This window comes from Mirounga angustirostris, unplaced genomic scaffold (genome assembly GCF_029215605.1).
Source record: "Mirounga angustirostris isolate CCGP_5_RB_7025 unplaced genomic scaffold, mMirAng1.0.hap1 SCAF_10, whole genome shotgun sequence".
In the NCBI taxonomy this organism is placed as follows: domain Eukaryota; kingdom Metazoa; phylum Chordata; class Mammalia; order Carnivora; family Phocidae; genus Mirounga; species Mirounga angustirostris.
In genome coordinates, this window is record NW_026991718.1 from 75,962,644 (window position 1) to 75,982,385 (window position 19,742).

General features: G+C 57.5%; 1 protein-coding gene across 1 annotated transcript in view; it reads left to right on the forward strand.

Moving 5' to 3' along the window:
• Positions 1-18,722, forward strand: part of FER1L5 (fer-1 like family member 5) — a 64,312-nt gene extending 45,590 nt beyond the window's left edge. Inside the window, exons 21-54 of the mRNA XM_064572565.1 lie at positions 13-137; positions 1,014-1,114; positions 1,750-1,927; positions 2,005-2,160; positions 3,328-3,459; positions 4,638-4,801; positions 5,124-5,238; positions 5,863-5,965; positions 6,560-6,723; positions 6,806-6,979; positions 7,196-7,340; positions 7,461-7,538; positions 8,378-8,559; positions 8,766-8,942; positions 9,271-9,360; positions 10,409-10,555; positions 10,641-10,803; positions 10,953-10,978; positions 11,603-11,653; positions 11,793-11,894; positions 12,258-12,377; positions 12,891-13,052; positions 13,313-13,404; positions 13,804-13,974; positions 14,186-14,334; positions 14,536-14,675; positions 15,906-15,994; positions 16,238-16,327; positions 16,531-16,672; positions 16,876-16,975; positions 17,050-17,243; positions 17,635-17,744; positions 18,058-18,202; positions 18,314-18,722. Coding sequence (XP_064428635.1) covers positions 13-137; positions 1,014-1,114; positions 1,750-1,927; positions 2,005-2,160; positions 3,328-3,459; positions 4,638-4,801; positions 5,124-5,238; positions 5,863-5,965; positions 6,560-6,723; positions 6,806-6,979; positions 7,196-7,340; positions 7,461-7,538; positions 8,378-8,559; positions 8,766-8,942; positions 9,271-9,360; positions 10,409-10,555; positions 10,641-10,803; positions 10,953-10,978; positions 11,603-11,653; positions 11,793-11,894; positions 12,258-12,377; positions 12,891-13,052; positions 13,313-13,404; positions 13,804-13,974; positions 14,186-14,334; positions 14,536-14,675; positions 15,906-15,994; positions 16,238-16,327; positions 16,531-16,672; positions 16,876-16,975; positions 17,050-17,243; positions 17,635-17,744; positions 18,058-18,202; positions 18,314-18,541 — 4,505 coding nt within the window. The 3' untranslated portion in view covers positions 18,542-18,722. The remainder of the gene's footprint in view (positions 1-12; positions 138-1,013; positions 1,115-1,749; positions 1,928-2,004; positions 2,161-3,327; positions 3,460-4,637; positions 4,802-5,123; positions 5,239-5,862; positions 5,966-6,559; positions 6,724-6,805; positions 6,980-7,195; positions 7,341-7,460; positions 7,539-8,377; positions 8,560-8,765; positions 8,943-9,270; positions 9,361-10,408; positions 10,556-10,640; positions 10,804-10,952; positions 10,979-11,602; positions 11,654-11,792; positions 11,895-12,257; positions 12,378-12,890; positions 13,053-13,312; positions 13,405-13,803; positions 13,975-14,185; positions 14,335-14,535; positions 14,676-15,905; positions 15,995-16,237; positions 16,328-16,530; positions 16,673-16,875; positions 16,976-17,049; positions 17,244-17,634; positions 17,745-18,057; positions 18,203-18,313) is intronic.
• The last annotated feature ends 1,020 nt before the right edge of the window (positions 18,723-19,742 follow it).

Below are 19,742 nucleotides of genomic sequence, written 5' to 3' on the forward strand. Positions count from 1 at the left end.
TCTGTGTCTTAGGGAACATCTACCATTATGTGCCCTGGTACAACACCAAGCCAGTCGTGGCCGTGACCTCCCACTGGGAAGATGTCAGCTTCCGCATGAATTGCCTCAACCTCCTGCACTTCACTCGGGACCGCCTGGTGAGTGGTACAGGAGGGTGCAGGGGTGGGCCAGGCCACCGATGGGAGGCTTGGGGGACTAAATCACAGTCCTAGGGAGCCAGTCACTCAGTTCACTCATGCACTCCACACCAGTGAAGACAGAAGCATCAGGCACTGTGCTAGACACTGAAGACCCAAAGCTGAATAAACACAGCGCCTTAGCCTCACCATCTGGGAAGTCAGACATACAAATAGCTACTACAGGGTACAGGGCTGGAGATCCACTATCCAGAGCCAGTACCCAGAGCCATGGGGGGCAGCGAGATTGGGGAGGGGGGAGGGGAGCTGAAGAGAGGATAAGCAGAGGAGGTGTTTGAAAAGGAGGTGACATTTGAGCAGAGTCTTGAAGAATGAGTCTGCTGGGGGCGTGGTGGGGGTGCAGAGAAGGGAGTGCAGAGTTGGCAAAGCCATGGTGACATGAAGTTCCAGGACAGCAAGGGCATGGAGGTGATGTGGAAATAAAGCCAGAGAAACTGGAAGAGGTCAGATCACAAAAGGTCTTATGCATCTGCTAAGGAGGGAAGTCACTGAACATTTTTAGGCAGGAGTGCCACATGGTGCCTCCACCTTAGATATGACTTTTTTGCACCTACAGAAGAGAAGCCCTGGGTCAAAACTCTACCCCTTACAGTTCTGCCCTATCCTGGTTCCTTCCTGCCACTTATTCTGTTGGGTAGTGGAGAGGGTGTGTGGGGATCCTCGCCTTGCAAGGGCATGTAATTGCCTTGGACTGACATCCTTGGGTTACCCCAAAGGCCCCCAAGTCCTGACTGATAACATCTCGGGCCAGTCATTCCTATAACCTCTCCCGGGTGAGCCCCCATGCTCACTTGCTGTTTCTCTCCTGCTGAGCAGAAAGCCAATCTGGACACCCTGAAGTCCATAAGGAATCCAAGGGACCCCGCTCTGCTCCCCCAGTGGGAGAAGCTGCTGAGGGAGCTGGTGGAGGACTGCAAGTAGGGGAGGAGCGTGCTGCCCTGGGGCTGGGGCTGAGCTAGGTCAGGCTCCCACGGGGTGGGGGTGCAGACCAGCACCCTATATAGAACAGCCCCCAACCCCCACCTCCTCAAGAAAGGAGCTCCACTCAATCTCTCCCCAGCTCGAAGCCCAAACCACAGAGCTGCTTCTCCTCCCCTGTTCAGGCCCTCCAGAAACTGGCCCTGACCTCCCCACCTAGCCTCATCCCAGCTCTCCCTACACCCACACCTGATGCTCCCACCAAACCAAACCTCTCCCTGTTATCCTGACAAGCCCTGCACATCCTGGCCCACAGCTTTTTCCCTGCTGCTCCTCCTGTCCACAGGGCCCTCCACAGGGCACTGCCTGTTCTGGAAGATTCATCATAAGGCCTCTCCCAGCCCCACACCCCCCAGGGTTTGGTTGGCCCCTATCTCAGGGCTCTCACCCACCTCCACAGTGAGCTCCTTGAGCACAGGCCTGGCACACCGCATGAGAACCCAAGGGCCAGGCCAACAGGGGTGGGGCAGGATCTCAAGTCTAGGAAGTGCACATTGGCCTAAGGCAGGGCGGGAGGTCATGTGAGGTGAGGCGGAGAGAGGCTCAGTGCCCTCCTTCCTGATCCTGGCCACAGACACCCTCTGCCCTGCATGACCCATCAGCCCAGAGCCACCGAGCTGGACAAGAAGAGGTGGCAGCTCCGCAGCCTCCTCCTGCAGGAACTGGCCCAAAAGGCCAAGGACGTTAAGCCCAGGAACATGGTGGCCACCGTGGAGGACTGGCTGTACCGCCTCGATGCCGTGCTCCCCGAGGTGGGTGCTGGACACACTGGTGGGGGAGGAGGACTTGAAGGCAGCCACGCAGGCCTGACGGCCTCCTGCCTCAACAGCCCCAGATGAGCCTCCCGGACGTGATGATCTGGCTGATGGCCAAGGAGCAGCGGGTGGCCTACGCACAGGTGCCCGCCCACAGCGTCCTGTTCTCCCCAACAGGGGCTCTGCACTCCGGCAGGTTCTGTGGGAAGACACAGACCCTCATCCTGCAGGTGGGGAAGCCAGGCCACCCCACGCCTCAGGGGAGGAAGGGGCCCAGGAATACCCCAAGGGAGAAACCCTGAACTCTCGGGGCAGCCCCCATGAGTCTCCCTGAGGACACACCCACTTTGTCTCTCCTGGGCCCTTTAGCAGGTGAAATGGGGTTGAAACAGTCTCCAGAGAAAGGCAGGGGACAGTGCCCATCATCATGTGGTTGATGCCAAGTCCACATCCCTCATAAATGTTCCTCAAATTCATTTCTTCCGTCATCCTCACACCACACTTGGTCCAGTCCCTTGTCATCTCTCCCCTGAATCAAGATTGAGTGCTTTCCAAATATTTAATGCCTATAAGGCCTGGGCGCCGGCCCATCATATCAGATGCAGGTCATAAATAAGGCTGGTTGACCAGCACCCCCACCCTGGTGACAGCCCCTCCTTTCAGCCTTCCCCCCAACCCAGGAGGCAGGTGGGGGACACTCCCTTGCTCTTAAAGATGTCCTTCGTTCCCCAGTGTTTCCCAGAGAATGCTAAACCTCCCTGGCCTGGCCCCAGCCCCTTCTCACTGCAGTAACCTTCTCAGGGCCACACACTCTTAACAGCCAAGCCATTCTGGGCTTCCCCACCCCCAAACCTGCCTGCCCTGGGCCCTTTCCACCATTGTGGAATGTCCCTCCTATGCCCGCTGAAGTCTTTCTCATCCTGCAAGAACCACTGAGACTTGACTCCTGGCTCTACAACTCAATGGTCTGTGTGACTCCAGACCAACCCTTGACCACGTCCAGGCCTCAGTCTGCTCCTCCATAAAATGGGCCTGGTGAAAATGATGTGCGCCCCCACCCCACCCCCCATGTGAGGATCAGAGCATCTCCTGCACATTTGGCACTTACCTTGTCAATGTCACCACCATCACCACGTCTCTTTGGAGCCTTCCCAGGCTCCCTGGGTGGCACCGCCCCTCTCCCCACAAACCCCACCAGCCTCTGTCATGCATGGGGTCACAGGCATACCATTTGCATATTAACTCCCTCTGGAAAGCAGGAACTCTATCGTTCACTTTAAGCCCCAGCACCCAGGGCTCGGTGTGAAGGAGCAGGTGTATGTGCCCCTCCCTCACCCACGCCCCTGCCCCCCGGGGGGGACGTGCAACCCTGCGGGGTCGCCCTGCCTCTGGTTTAGTACCCAGAGGGTGAAGGACAGAAGGACACGCTGCCAGCGCACCTCCGGGTCTGCATGTGGCTCGGCAACGTCACGGACAGCAAGGATCTGCAGCTGCTGCGCCAGGGCGAGGTTGTCGTGTACGCGGAGACGGTGAGCAGCGCCCGGGGGCCGCAGGGGGAAGGCCGGGCTGCCAGAGCCCAGCACCAAAGGGGGAGAATCTGACGATTATGCGATGGGCTTTGATAAAGAGGTGGCAGAGCCTAGAGCAGCCTCAGATGTTGACAAGCCATAGGCGTGGTGATAAAAGGGGCAGCTGGGTGATCCCTTAGGGCCAGTCACTCTCTCCCTGATGGAGCTTCACTGGGAGTTTCTCCCAGTTACTTCGGGGCATGTGAGGTGAGGTCTCATCCGTCGCCAGCATGGCAGCCTAGGACCCCTGCAGACTCCAGCTGGGTCCTCCAGGCCAGTCTGGTGGTTCTGTGGGGGGAGGGTCCTGGAACATTCAGAGGAGCAGGAAGTGAGGCATCTTCCCAGAAAACCACAGACGCAGCGGGTGGGCGAGCAGCCTCTAGAACCAGAGGAGGGAAAGATGACCCTTGTTGCCTGGGGGAGGACGTGGCTCAGGAGAAGGCTCCGAGAGCAGAGGGAAAGAAGTTTAAGAATTTTCAGCTTTTTAATTTACTGAGTCAAAAATAAATTTTTGTGGTTCCAAAGTTGCACACTGTGCATGGATATATCCTAACATGCGTAACCAGCCCCTACGTAGGGCTTGGAGACGTGAGATGAGAGGGGATTTAGGATGAGGTGCAGGCAGCAGGGGCTGCACGTCCAGCAGGGGGATGTGGGGAAAAAGGCTCAGAGGCAGCAAAGATGCGGCAAGTGGCGGAGAGCACTGGGTTCCCCGAGTCAGCAGCGACAAGGCTGACAGAGCGCACTGCAGCAACCCCCCCCGCCCCGCCCCCGCCCAGGCTCTAACACAGGCATCTGCCTGCTCTACCCTTCAGTGGCTGAGCACCCTGGGGTAGAGTTGACCTCTGAGCTCAGTTTCCCCCCCTGTGAAATGGGACTGTGAGGATTACAGGGAACAGTTCACATAAAACCCTAGGCATGGGCCTGGCCTGAGGTGAGGATTTGATGAACAGCATCCTCCTGTCCTAACCGAGTGCCGCTGGGGAAAAGTGCTGCCTGTGATAAGCTCCTGGCCCCTTCTTGCCTAACACACTTCCAAGAGGTCCCTGCAGCCCAGAGTAGGGGGCCCAAGGAGGGGCCCAACGTCCCAGTGCGGGGAGGGGGGCGGTGCGAGGCACTGACAACCGCCCCTCCCCCAGTACGAGAACCAGGCCAAGTATAAAGACCAGTGGGGACAGCAGGGGCTGTACCACTGCCCCAACTTCTCAGACGTCATGGGGCACAAGGCTGTCCCCAAGGAGGATTTCCAGGTGCCCCAAGGATGGCACTGGCAGGGGCAGTGGACAGTGGAGCCTCAGAGGAGGTAAGGCTAGGGTGCGGGCCCGGAGCCTGTGTGCCCCTGGACACGCAGCACTGGGTGGACTGTTCTTTTCACCCGGGAGAACCAGTTAGCCGCAGCCCGGGGAGGTGGGCCCGTGGCCACTGTGGCCTGCTCCCAGCGACTGGGGTGCCCAAGACGAAGGGCCCTGCCCACCACACTGCCCTGGATGCCAAGCCCCACTGCCCAGCCTTGCCCAGAGCAGGTAGGGCTGCCAGGTAGGGGAACACTGGGCCAGCAGAGGACAAGCCGGGAGCCTGAAAGTTTGGGGAGATGTGCTGGAAACTTGGGGTCTCACTGCCCCCAGACTCCTCCTGGACGTAGACATCAACAAGAGCCAGGTGCTAGAGGAGGTGTATGAGAACCAGCGTCGAGACACCACGGGGGCCTGGGTGCAGGCAGCCATCCCGAACACGGATGTGGTGAGCAGGGGCTAAAGCTGCCTCGGGGGACGGGGGGGACAAGCAGTGCACGCAGGTGGGTGCCCTGCAAGCTGGGTTGTCCGTGGGAAGAGCACCAGACCACGGGTTACCCTCTGAGCCCTGCCCCCACACACCGCGCAGGAGCCTGAGTGCGCACTGATGGAGTTAGTATCCTCAGACGGCCGGTAGAGGCGCCTTCCGAGACTGTAAGGAACAACGTAGGGGGGCAGTGTTTCCTTCCTAGGCTTCTTCCAAAGGTAGTGCTTACCCAGAAGAAGAGAATGTCTGGGGCTAGTCTAGGCCCACACCGTCTGAGAGAACTTTCTGTGATGATGGAAATGTTCTGTGTCTGCACTGTCCCCCTATCGAGTACTTGAAATGTACTTGTGGGACTGAGGAACTGAACTTTGGATTTTGTTTCATTTTATCTTTTTTTTTTTTAAGATTTTATTTATTTATTTGAGAGAGAGTGCGCGCGCGAGAGAGAGCACGGGTGGGGGAGGACGGAGGGAGAGGGAGAAGCAGACTCCCCACCGAGTAGGGAGGCACCATGGCCACGGTAGATGAGTGAAGGTGGCCTCCCAGCTCAGATGCCCCCGGCCTGCCCTGTCTATCCACCCTCAGAACGGAGAGCCCGTGGAGGCCCGGGAGAATGTGAAGTGCCCCCAAGGCTGGCACGTTAAGAAGAACTGGGTCGTGGAGCTGAACCACGCGGTGGACAGTGAGGGTCAGTCCTCTGGTCACGGGCTGAGGGAAGGAGGCCCTGGAGCTGCCAGGGACTGACACTTCCCACAGCCTCAAAGCAACCAAGCTCTCAGGTGGGATGGGCCTGAATTTCCAGGGGTTGCCCAGCCTCTGGACAGTGGGGTCTCCACCCTTTCTATAGACATGGGCCCCAGTTTTCAGACCGGGCAGGTTGTAAGTGCCTCCTGAGCACTTTCTAGAAAAGGGGAAAATGGTCACGGAATGGTCACGGAGCCTGGGTTCCCCTGAGGTAGTAGCTCCAGGGAAGGAGTGATGGGCTGGAAGCCCGAAGACCTGGGCTCAAGACGTTGAGTCTGCTATATATGGGCTGTGTGACCTTGTGTGGGTCACAGGACGTCTCTGAGCCCCACCTTCCTCATGTGTAAGATGGGTGGTTGGGCCCAAGCCACCCTCGTGAGCACACCGTCCTTTCCACAACTCAGGGCCTGAGACACCTGGACGTGAGGGAAAGCATTTCCCCTTTAGCCTGCCTTCTGGGGCCCATCTCTCAGGCCTGTCCACACCTCCCAGCCCGTGGGCACCTGGGCACCCACAGGCCGTGGCCCTGCCTCTGCAGGCTGGGAGTACGGAGTGGGGATTGAGCCGTCGGGCCAACCCCGGGTCTGGAACTCGGTGGAGAAGACTTACTACTCGTGCCGCCGGCGGCGCTGGGTGCGTTTGCGCTGCCGGAACCATGGGAAGCTGAGCCTGGAGCAGGAGACCCTCTCCTTCCTGCAGCTGGTGAGAGGACTGCCTGGGTGGGTCCCCCCACCCCCAGCCCGTGCCATGGTGGGAGGGTGACATTCTGCTCCCCTCCCCGCAGCACCACCCCAGCCCAGCCAAGGAGGAGGAGGGCTGGGAGTATGGCACCTTCGGCTCCAAGTTCCACCTGAACCCTCAGCCCCAGAGCCGGTTCCGCCGCCGCTGCTGGCACCGCAGGATGGTCCTGAACAAGGACAAGGGCATTGCACCCATATTCCTCCTGGAGGGATCCTTGGTAAAGCCTCCGTGGTCTAGGGGACTCCTCCTTGCAACCCCACCTCCCAGAGCCGGGGCCCAGCTGCGGGGTGGCAGACAGCAGGAGACACCCCTGGTTGGGGGAGTGTGTGCCCCAGATCCACACCCTCAGGCTATAAGGGAAGGTGACCTGGGCCTGCACTAGCGGAGACTAGAAAAGCACGCAAGAGCCTCAGGGAGAATGTTCTGGGCACAGGGTATGGATCTGAAAGAGCAGGCTAGGAAGGAAGAGAATTTGAGGCTAACACAGGCTCCAGACAAAACGATCAGGAGCTCCTGGAGGCCTGCCCCAGAGGAAACCCAGCTACATGACCTACCCTTCATCTACTGCATCTTCAACAGTAAGCTTTGAGAGTCTGCTTGGTGGCCCCAGAGACTCTGCATCTGAGGGCAGGCTGTGGGGAGGGGCCAGTGTGGGGATCCTGGGGGCAACTGATGGACGAGGCTCCTCTCTTACCCAGAGCCCCACTACTACCAGCTTTTCTGCTACATCTACCAGGCCCGGAACCTAATGTCCAACCAGATCCAGACATTCCAGGGTAGGCAACAGGCACCCCTTTCTGCCCAAGCCCCTGGGGACCCCAGCAGCATAAAGAATATGACAAGGAAGGGGGTGCAAGCCTGCAGGCCCCTCTCCCCAGCCCCTCAGGGCCCTGGCTTGGGGAAAAGATAAAATCAAGGAGTATAAGGCAGGGCTGTGCCTGAGATGCGTGCCCAACACTGTGGAATCAAGAAGGGGGAGTTGGGGAGGCTTCACCCTGGCGGTGAAGAGGGAAGAAGTTTTCTGGCAGAGTACTGATGAGACAGGAAGACAAAAGAAACGGTGACACACACTGGGACCGCATGTCCCTTGTGTCAGAAGATGAGAGGTGGAGAGGAGGGCCCGTGAAGGTTTTAGGAGAGTCGTGTGCTCCTATGGGTAGCCCTGTTTGTAAGGAGCAGGTGGCTGGGTGAGGCTCCGAGCCAGGGCAGCGGGTGTCTGCCGGGAGCTGTGTCCACTGGGCATCAGCGTCCACATTGAGAAGGCCACATGATGTCCCCTGACACTTGTGTGTCACAGCTACTCGCTGATGCTGTGGAAGGGCAGGCACGTGTAGCTGCTCCTCAGAACTCCTCCAGAGGAGCCCTGGGGCCTCCACCCCTGGCACCCCCAGACCTCAACCAGGTGGTGTCAGAGAGATGTGGATGGAACCAATGGTCCCACGGCCGTTGGCCTGCAGCTTGCGCTGAGGTGGCCTTCTGGGCAGTGGCTGTGGTTGCCCAGCCTGGGCTTGCCTGGATCTCTCTGGTCCAGTGGTTGGTGGCAGCTGCCGGGGGGAGCGCCTCGCTTGATAGCTCAGCGGCAGGACCCTCTCCTCTCCTTCTGCCCACCCCACAGTGCCCTTCATTCGGTTGGTCTTCTTGAACCATAGCCAGTGCACCCAAACCCTGAAGAGCTCTGCGGCCCCCACGTGGGCCCAGACGCTCATTTTCCAGCACCTTCTTCTGTACGAGAACCCCGAAGACACCAAAGCAAGCCCACCACTCGTGGTGTTGGAACTGTGGCAGCAGGACTCCCAGGTACAGCGGGCTGGAGCGGGCAGAGTGGCTGAGTTTTTATTTTAGAGGAGAATACACCACAAGTGCTCCAGTGGGGCCTGATTCACAGAGAGCATCACGGCGACATAAATGCCAGCCTGTATCTGAGAGCTGTCAGCATCCCAGGGGAGGGGCCAGGACCCCGGCAGCTTGGCCTCCGTGTCTGGTGAACTTCCCCTTCCCTACAGGGAAAGGAGAGCTTGTGGGCCCGGAGCACGTGGTCCCCGGTGGTCTGGCTGGATGTCCAAACACGGACCCTGCCCCCTCTGAGGTGGCACCCCCTTGTAAAATTGCTAGGGGAGAAAGAAGGCGAGATCCTGGTGTCCTGTGAGCTGATCCTCGAGACTGAGGTACCGGGAGGGAAGGCCCGGCTGGCGGCTGCGGTGCTGGGGGCAGGGGGGCGGGGGTGCCGCCCTGCCCCACTCCCCTGCCTCAAGTTCCCACCAGCAGCAGTCCCCAACTCCATCCCCTCAGGGAAGGCCTGGGGCCTGGGAGCCAGCACGCTGGGCTTGGGGATGCCGGCCTGCCCAGGCTCTCCCTAACCGCCCTGCCTGCTGCCGCCCGCAGGGCTCCGGAGCCTCCTCCCTGGAGCCCTGCGAGGGACTTGATTTGGGGGTGGGGAGTAGGAGGACGAGCCCACTAGGGCCTCATGCTCCCTGCTCTCCCACCTCACCCCTTCAGAGTGTCAAAGAGAGACCGCCAATCTTAAGTGTTCCGTGGAAGAATGGAGTCTACACGCTCCCCAAGAGCATCCAGCCCACGCTAAAGAAAATGGCTGTGGAGGTGATGATGGTGGGGGGCGGGGAGGGCGGGCACCCTCCAAAGCAGTCGGGCACCGCGGGGCTCTCTCTGCGGACTCTCCTTGGGCCCTCCTGACTACCTGATCCAAAGCTCAGACCCCAGGAAGATAATGTCTGAGAGATGGAGGGAGACAGGAGAGACATAAAGAGCAGAAGCTCTGATAGAGTAACTGTCTTAAATGCAGATCTCCGTGGTGGGTCATAGACCAAGGGCTTCAGTGTTCGGGCTCTCACCTGAGCCCCTCGCTGCCCCTCTGCAGTGGGGGCCATTTTTCAGACAAGAAAACTTGAGACTCAGAGACAAGCTAGCCCAGGCACTGTGACACAGGGATAAGTGGCAGGGCCAGAATCTAGGCCCGGCCCTGCCTGACTCCAAATGCCAGGATGTTTCTCACCTATCTTTTGACTGTAGGCTGGAGGTCCCCACGTCGAACCTTTGTGCTCTGCCACAAATCTGGCAAAGAGCAAAAGATGGTCAGGTCCTCCTGGCTCTGGAGATGCCCCCTAAGATCAGGTAACCCCACTCTGGTCCCCCAAACAGGCCTCTGTAAGAGCATGGACATTTCCTGGGGTGCCCAGTGTCTATCTGTTGAGAGCACTGAATGACCATGGAGTTCTATGGGATCCAAGTCAGCAATGAGCTAGATAGCAACAGCAATGCCCAAGAAATCTGGGGCACCCCCTACATCTGTGGGCCTTCGAGGCAATCAGCCTCAGGAACTCCCTCCTGAAGACCGCAGGCCGGACAAAGCAGCAGGGGAGGAAGGGCAATGCCTCAGGGGCTCTGGAGGCCAGTGAAGGATATTCACAGTAGCCAGAGGGCACTCTGTCATGGAGGCCTTGGGGACAAGCATTGATTCCCTCACAGGAGACCTGTGCTAGCCTTCAGACTCTGACTTCATCCAGCTCCTTCCCTGGCCCTGGATGCTCCCTGATGCACCATCACTCCCAGGACAGCCCCCTCACTCTGGCCAGCACCCCATTACAGAGGCCCCAGCTGCCCCTTGCCCTACTCTCCTCTGTTCCAGCAGATTCTGGTCTGGGGCCTTCGGAACATGAAGCAGGTGCGTTCCCCCCAGCTCCTGGTAGAATGCTGGGAAGAGTCCCTGCAGACAGAGCCCATCAAGGACTTCCAGACCAACCCTAACTTCGCCCAGTCAGTCCTCTTCCTCACACTGGTAAGGCAGCCAAGGGCAGAGCAGGGGCTGGGGCAGCCCTTTCCTCCTGGGAGGCCTCACGCTCCGCCTCTCCTCGGGGCTGCAGTTCATGCCTATGGAGGAGACCTACGCGCCTCCCCTCACGTTGAAGGTGGTGGACAATCAGGACTTCGGCCAGCAAACCGTGGTGGGTCAGGCCAACATCCACTCCCTACAACCCTACTTCTGTGACCCCTGGGCTAAGGACTACATGCCTCCACAGCTTCCAAGTACGGCCCTTTCTCCCTGCCCTTCCCCGGGCCTCACCTTCATGCTGGCACTGGGAGCGGGGGCGGCCCTGGCTGCCCTGCAGGCTGGTGGCCCTCCTCCTCTCTCTTCTCCCTCTCCTGAGACTCATGATTGCTCTTTGTCCACACAGTGCTGTCTGTGAACAAGTACCGGAAGGTGAGTAAAGGGCTCGGGGTCTCCACCTTCTCCCACGCCATTTACAGGAGACAACCCTTGTCCCTGAGGAGGGGGGGAGATGAAGCAGAGTTCTGATGTGTGAGCTCCTGGTGTACACGAGAACTCTAAAGCCGTGATTCTCCACCCGGACTGCACACTGGAACCGTCTGAGAGTTTAAAGAAACCCTGGTGGCCAGGCCACTGACCAGTCGCATCGGGATTGCCGGGGAATCAGCAGCATTTCCAGGCCCCCACCCCCCTCTGGTGATTCCGGTGTTTCCAAGGGTCAGAACTACTCCTTGAGAGCAGCGCTTGTCCAACTGGAATGCACAGGAATCCTGGGGACGTCTTGAGCAAAAGCAGGTTCTGATTTAGAAGGCCTGGGGTGGGGCCTGAGGTTCTGCATTTCTGTGGCTGTGTGCAAGGAGGGTAAGAACTAAGTTTAGCCTCCTTCTGGTTCCTAATCCCATGTGTGCTGATCCCGAATTGAAAGGGCTCTGTGAAGAGCAAGGGAACCAGGAAAGGAAGCCCTGCCCTCCATCCCTTTCTCCTGGGGGTTCAGAGATGGTGAGCAGGCTAGGTCAGCACATCGCCTCACCCTGCTCTCCTGCTCTCATTTTTCAGTTCCTAGATTACCTCTATGAAAAGTTCTGGTCCAATCCCAGCAAAGCCCAGGTGATGTAGGCTCAGCCCTCGGGGAATAAGGAACAACTCCAGGCAGTTCAGGGAGGTGGGGGGGGGGGGCAGCATGACCCCGGGAAGGGGAGGGCTACTGTGCCTTCTCCCCGAGGGCCAGAATGACCTTCCCTGCCAGGATGAATACGAGCATGAAGTGGACTGGTGGAGCAAGCTGTTCTGGGCCACGGGAGATGCTAAGTCCCTGCAGTACAAGTACAAAGACTACCATACCCTGCAGGTTTGGAGGCCTCCAGGAGGGGAGATTGCTAAGAAACACAGAATAAAATCTGCTGGGGGAGACGAGCAGACTTCACCCTGATGCCTCTAGAAGCGACTGGGGTGGGGGGTGGGGGGTAGTTTCCTCCTCATCTCCCCAAGACTCCAGGCCACACCTCCACCAGACATGCCCTTTTGGGAACCAGGGATGCCCCATCTGCTGCAAGCAGTGCTGACCCTGGGGCCACTGAGCAGGCAGACGCTTCAAAGCAAGACCTGGGAACTGGTGGTCCCTCAACCCCCTGACAGCAGGAACAGTCCCTCCCTCTGGCTGAGCCCATGCCTGCTCTCCCCACCGGCTTGGGCCCCACACACACCCCCGCAGGTGTATGACTGTGAGCTGGAGGCTGTGCCTGCCTTTGAAGGCCTGCAGGACTTCTGCCAGACCTTCAAACTCTACCAGGAAGAGCCCAAGTTGGACAGCCCTGTGGTAGGGGAGTTCAAGGTGCGTGTTCACCCCCGCAGAGCTGCCACCGTCTCCCGTGCCCCTTCTGTCCCCAGAAGACTTTCATAAAAGCCCTGGCTCTCTATGCTCATGGTGCGGATGGGGTAGGGAGGGCTTGAAAACCATTTTGGGGAGCAGGGGACCAGAGGCTGACCGATGCAGGGGTTCAGAGTGACCTCTCCCCTTACACGGGATGGGCAGGGGCCTTCTCACTCCAGCTCAGGCCTACACTGGTCTCCCAAGGCCCAAGAGCCTTAGAGAACAAGTTCCAACCTGAAGGGATGGACGGGGGTGGAATGAGAGTCTGCATCAGCAGAAACTGGAAACTCACCTAACCACCGCAGTTGTTTGCCCAACATCCCTCCTAAACCTGCTGTCCCCGCAGAGCATCTCTGCTGCACCCCTCTCTCCCATCCTCAGTGCAGGCCACTCTCTCCTGAACTTGGGCCAGGGGCACCTCCTGCAGGGCTGGGCCTGCGCTGCCAACATCTTCCCTCCCCAACACACACACAGGGCCTTTTCCGCGTCTACCCCTTTCCTGAGGATCCAAAAGCCCCCAAGCCCCCCCGCCAGTTCTTGGTTTGGCGCGAGAAAGAGGACTTCCCCCAGGAGTGCTTGGTGCGCGTGTACATGGTCCGAGCCATCAACCTGCAGCCCCAAGATTCCAATGGCCTGGTAATGAGCAGCCCCAACCCCGTGGTGTTCATCGTCTCCGGGCCCGCCCAGCCCAGGTGCCTCCCACAATTCACGTCAAACCCCAGGGTCCTGGAGCTCCCTCAGGCTACGGATACCCAGCCAGATACCCAGGTGGCCACCTCCCCACAGGCTCCCTCTGCTGCCAGGGGCTCATTTCTGCCCCTCCCCCACCCTCCCCAACCAACCTGGACTGACTCTCCATTTCCTGTCACCTCTCCCTCACTATGACTGAACCTCAGTGTGACCCTTATGTGATCCTGAAACTGGGACAGACAAAGATGGGCAACCGGGACAAGTACCAGCCCAACACTCTGAATCCCATCTTCGGCATGTGAGCTGCCCCAACTTTACCCAATCCCACTTCACCACACCCTCCCACGCTGTGCTAGGAGTAAGGTCCAAAAGGCGAAGACTTCTTCCATTTCTTTCTAACCTCTGAGTTCCTAGCATGGGGTCTCACACACTCTCGGGGCTTGACAGATGGAAGGGTGGTCAGTTCTACCCTCCCTCTCAAACACTTCGCCTGGGAAAGGAGTTCAGGGTCCCACAAGCCAGGCTTGCCAAGTTATTTCTAGCCAACCCTGGGGGATAGTTCTTAGCAGGTGACAGCCACCCCAGGCTCTGTTGTCCATATTCACCATGACCAAACGAGGGGCTGAGAAGCTGGACAGGGAGGCCTGCAGATAGCATGGTCCGCAGACTCTGCAGTCTCCAACACCCTCACCCCCAGTATGTTTGAACTGAGCTGCACCATCCCCCTGGAGAAGGACCTAGAGATCCAGCTATATGACTTTGACCTGTTCTCACCTGATGATAAGATTGGAACCACAGTCATTGACCTCGAAAACCGACTCCTGTCTGGCTTTGGAGCCCGTTGTGGGCTCTCCAAATCCTACTGCTAGTGAGTGGACCTGAGGCCGGGCAAGAGAGCAGGGGAGGGGTGGAGGAGGGAGGCCCCAGCTCCCTTGCGGGGAGACTTGCATCCGGGCTGGGGAACCAGGGCCCAAACCTGGCTCCACTCATGCCCCCACCACTGCTCATCCTGCAGCTCAAAGCAGAATGTTCTCTAGGACACAAACCTTCTCACCTTTTCCTCTCCCTTAATTCCACAGCGCAGGGCCCTTTAGGTGGCGGGATCAGATGACCCCAAGCTTCCTCTTGGAACGCCATGCCAAACAGAAAGGGCTGCCTCCGCCTCTGTTCAGTCCTGAGGAGGACACTGTTTTTTACAATGGGAAAAAATTCAAACTGCAAAGCTTTGGTGAGAAGTACAGCACCTGCCAGAAGACACAGATCCAGGCCTCTGAAACCAGACGGCACCTGCCCCATTTTGCCCTTTCCTCCTATACAGGGCAACCACGCCCACTGTCCAGGCTGGAGGGAGGGGTGGGGAGGGCACCTGCCTGGGAGATGGGAAGGCTAATGACGTTGTGATCGCCTCCTTCCACCTCCTTCCATCTAGAGCCCATGCCCCCTCCTGTTCATTATTTGGGACCTAAGAAAGAACGCCTTGCACTGTACCTCCTGCACACCCAGGGGCTGGTCCCTGAGCATGTGGAGACCCGCACTCTGTACAGCAACAGCCAGCCAGGCATCGACCAGGTAGAAGACCGGAGGGGCTGGGGCGGGAGACAAGGGAGCCCAGCCATCCAGGACACAGCCCATGACAGAGAGGGGACGAGGAGGCCACGCATTCACACATGTACATGCACAGAAGCCCAGCATGTTCTGCACATGTTCAAAGTGGGAAGTTCTAACGATGTCTCCTAGAAGGGAGAGATTCAGAGCTGGAAAAGTCATCTACAAGAAACCTGGGCCACGCAGCAGCTGGTGGAAGCGCTAAGGCATCCTACCAGCCGCGCCCATGCCGCCTTGGGCTGTCCCGAGGGAGGCCCGGGAGGTAGCACCGGGGGTCAGATGTGCAGACGTTACAACCCTGGCTGGCCTGTTAATTGCACGCTGTGTTTTCTCCATGGCAAGGAACCCCAAACAGAGGGATAAAAATCCCCACAGGCACCCTAATTATCTACCCTCCAGCCACCAGAAGGGCTCATCTCATTCTCCAAACTTCTCAAGCTGATACCACATTCCAGACAGTTCTCTGCTGAGCACTTTCTAAACCATTCTCATTAAACCTATTTTCTTAAATGGGGTCAACTTCAAAAGGATAAAACGAGGTCAGACGGTTTGAGAGAATATATTTGTCTATCTTCCAATGTTGGTAGTTCTACTCTTTTATTCTTTTCTTTTTTCTTTTTTTCTTTTTCCTTCTTCTCTTATTTTTTTGTCTTCCTTTTTCTCCCCATTTTCATCCCTCCTTTCTTAGACCTCTGCACTTGGTGCACAGCTTAATATCCTTAGGATAGGCTTCCACAACATACAGCAACCTAGACATTTGGACTGGTCACCTAGTTCGCTCTTACTCGGGACCACTAAGCTGGTTAAGAAATGAAGCCCCAACCCTACTGCGGAGCCCTGTCCAGAGAGGCAGCCTAGCATGGCCTGCTAACGGGTATTCAGCCTCCAGACCTCAGTCACAAGTGCTATCCCGGCGCCCTGGCCATCAGTCTGGAAGCCATCATACACAGCCCACCTTACCCTGTACCCTTCTTCGGCCAACACGAGAAAAAAGGGAAGCTGGCGGGTGGTTGCCAGACTTCCTGTCTGAAGTGCACTCCACCTCACCGATACCTCCTTAACCCACCCTCCAGTGAGGCGGGGGGTGGGGGGGGTGGACCCCCCTCAACAGATCTCAGAACCTGGGTCCAGGCTCCCAGGCCAGCATGCTGAGAACAGAGGTGGGCAACGCCCAACTGGCCATTTCCACTCTAGGGAAAGGTGCAAATGTGGGTGGACATCTTCCCCAAGAAGCTTGGGCCTCCTGGCCCCCCAGTCAACATCAAGCCCAGAAAGCCTAAAAGGTGAGTGACCTTCCACATCCGTCACTGCACTTCCCCAGGCGCGGGCCATGGGTGTGCTCACATGCTAGCGTGCAGCAATTCTTTCCCTCTCCTGGGAATCCTGGGACCTTCCTTCCCCTGCATCCCCCCAAATTGGGCATGCCTCGTGTGGGTGCGCAGGGCAGCCCCCCAGCCCCCTCTTCCTGTACCACGGCTGCAGCTGGGGAGCAACTCCTCAGCAAAGCCTGAGTCCGTTGGCTGCAGGTATGAGCTGCGCTGCATTATCTGGAAGACTGCTCAAGTGGACCTGAAGAGAAGTTTAACTGCCGGGATGAGCGACATCTATGTCAAAGGGTGAGGAAGAGGGCAGGGCGGCAGCATTCCCTCGGAGTTCCCCCGTCGTACCCTCCCTGTGCCCCTGGCCCCCAATCCTGGGGCGACATCTCTTCACCCCTACCTGTGCCTGGTGGCCTGCCCGGGGAGCCCTTCCCACAGGGCTCCAGCTCGGGGATGGGGACCATACACATGAAGCCCAGGTGAAAGGCCTTTGGCCCCAGGTGGTTAGTCGGGCTCGAGAAGGACATGCAGAAGACGGATATCCACTACCACTCACTCACTGGGGAGAGCAACTTCAACTGGCGGTTCGTCTTCACCATGGATTACCTGGCAGCCGAGCATATGTGTGTCCAGAGCCAGAAGGTAACAGGCCTTGCGGGGGGAGGGGGGTGGTTGTGCTCCCCCGCTCCTCGAACCACAAGCTGCCCCAGAACCCTTGGAATGTGGCCTCAGGGAGAAAGCTTCCTCCTTGACAGTCCATCACTGCTGGGTGGTGGGCTACTAAGGTGGCCAAGGGAAATCTCAAAGGAGACAGGCCAGTCATATGGTCTTCTGTCATCCTCCAGGACTACATATGGAGCCTGGACCCCACAGTGATGAAGTTCCCAGCCCGGCTCATCATCCAGATCTGGGACAATAACATGTTCTCCACGGATGACTTCCTAGGTGAGATCTGCCACAGGGCCCACGACCACAGGACAGGGAGCTCCTTCTTGCTGACGCCATTTCTTTGGGCTCAGGGGTCCTGGAGCTGGATTTGTTTGACATGCCCCTCCCGGCCCGGCACGCCAACCTATGCTCCATCAGGATGATGGATACTGACTCCAAGTGGCCCTACTTCCTCCAGTATAAGCACTTCTCCCTCTTTAAGAAGAAGACCATAACGGGCTGGTGGCCTTCCCAGATCCTCGATGGTGGCCAATGGCGCATGTCGGTAGGAGCTGGGGAGGGTGTCTATTGCACAGGAGTGCTATGCCGCATAACTTGGCTCTAACAGACTTCGGGGGACCTTAGCTAAATCCCTTTTCCTTTCTGGACCCTGGGAAACTGTTCTCGCACCTGCTGTAATGAACTCAGCCTCCCAGGGCGCCTGGGTGGCTCAGTCGTTAAGCGTCTGCCTTCGGCTCAGGTCATGATCCCCGGGTCCTGGGATCGAGCCCCGCATCGGGCTCCCTGCTCCGCGGGAAGCCTGCTTCTCCCTCTCCCTCTCCCACTCCGCCTGCTTGTGTTCCCTCTCTCGCTGTGTCTCTCTGTCAAAATAAATAAATAAAATCTTTAAAAAAAAAAAAATGAACTCAGCCTCCCACCACCTATGGTGTTTCTAGGGTAAGGTGAAGATGACGCTGGAGATTCTGTCAGAGAAGGAAGCCTTAATCAAGCCAGCAGGGCGAGGCCAATCAGAACCCAACCAATACCCTACACTTCATCCTCCCCTGTAAGAGTCCTGCGGGACAAAGTCCCCAAATCTTTCCTCCTCATTCACGAAGCTGAGCTGCCGGGCCCAGCAATTTGCATAGGGTGGTGAGCGGTGGGCCTACAAGTGGCAAGGGGTCATTACTTCCCAGCACCCCACCTCAGTGCTCAGTTACAAGGAGAGAATGGCCTGGGTGAAGGGGGGGGGCGGGGGGGAGGACACACAAGCAAGCAGAAGTTGCTTTTTAAAAAAAGAAAGCTCTTTGCTGTGGATTACTTGACCTGAAGGTTCCCTCTGCTCTCCATCCCCTGACATCTCCTCTGCTCATGGACAGACGCCCCAACACCTTGTTCATGTTGCGGTCACCTCTGACAATCTTCTGCCGCGTTGTCTGGAAACGCTACCACTTCAAAATCATAATCGGTGCAATCGTATTTTTTACAGTACTTATGCTGTTCAACTTTATCTATTCGGCACCGGTGAGTGACAACCTTGGGAACAGGGACAAAGGCACTAGTTGCTCTTGGGATGACTCTGAAGAGACAGCCTCAAGCTGCTCCCTCAGGCTAACTGTTGCCTATTCTCTCTAGAACTACTTGGCCATGAGCTGGATCAAACCTAAACTTCGGCTGAATGCTCCCATCAAAATATCTGCCAATGTCATGAATCCCCCAACCAGCAGCAGTCCTCACTCTTCCAACCTCACCAGCCAGCATCAGAACCTAAGTTCTACAATAGACCACGAGTTGAAACTCCTCCAGGAACCTATGAATCGCCTGCAAGACATTTTTCCAGAACTTCCAGCCCCACAAGACTAATTGGTCCATGTCTGCCTGGCTTTTCTCCGGCCCATCATCAGCCCTACCCTCGCACTTCCTACTAGTTCTCGTTTCTATCTTCTAGGACGTAGACAGGGGGCTTCGGGGACATATGCAATGAGGGGCATGTTCTGTTCAGAAGCCACTTCCAACAAGGACAGAGCTGTTGTTGTCATTTTCCCACTGAAGTAAACAAATTTTGTCACAGAGAGCCACCTTGTAATTGGGGGGGGGGGGGGTTTGAAGAAACCATAAAAGCCAAGACTCACGAGGACAGGGAACAACGTCATCTTTATACACCACCTCTAGTCTTCAGGGTCTCTTCCTCTGTAAGAGGCTCTGAAGTCGGAGGGAAACCAAGGGAAAGGGGGACTGTGAGGAGAGAAATGGCTCATGTGGGGATAAGCAGCTTGCCAAGGCCGTTGCTCTCACCCCTACTGTGCATGTACAAAAGAGCCTCAACCACAGACCAGACCTCTCCCTCCTTGAGGGCACGCCTGGGATTACAGGGCCCAGAACAATATTTGGTCCCATTCACAATGGGAAATACTTGTTTCTAAGAACAAAAAGCAAGAGCTAGGGCAGGACCTACCACGCTCAGTTAGACAAGTTTCCTTGCATCACACATTTCTCAAAGGCTGGCCCCATGCTAGGTGGGGACTGCACTTCATGTCTTCCCTGTCCTCTTGCAAAAGCCACAAGGAGCCCAGGAGCTGGAATCGCACAAAACTCATAAATTCAATCATCACACACACATACACTCCCCCATGATGAGACCCCTTCCTCCTGCACCACTGCCTGGACCATCTCAAGAGCCCACCGAGGTGGTCCCACCACAGGGGTCTAGCCAATCTCCCCCTGCGCTCAAAAAAAGACAAAACAGCCATTTGCTTTGTCAGTTCTAAGTGGTGCTAAGGCCAAGCTCCGGGTCACAGCTTGTGCTCTGGTACCCTGGAGCTGCTCTGCTCTTGTGGGGAAGGTCTTAGGAGGATCCCACTTTACTCGAACCTGCAGGAGAGCACTACAGCGTATGATGCTCACTTAAGCACATGGGAGGGACAGAAGAGAGCCCAACACGACAGAAACCTATACCCAGCCGAGGTGACCTGCTTTCCTTCCGGGCTGAGCTGAGAGCTTTCCCAACTGAGAAGGCGGCAAGGCGACAGGTGGCAGGCTTGGGGCTCAGTAAGAAGGCCAGACC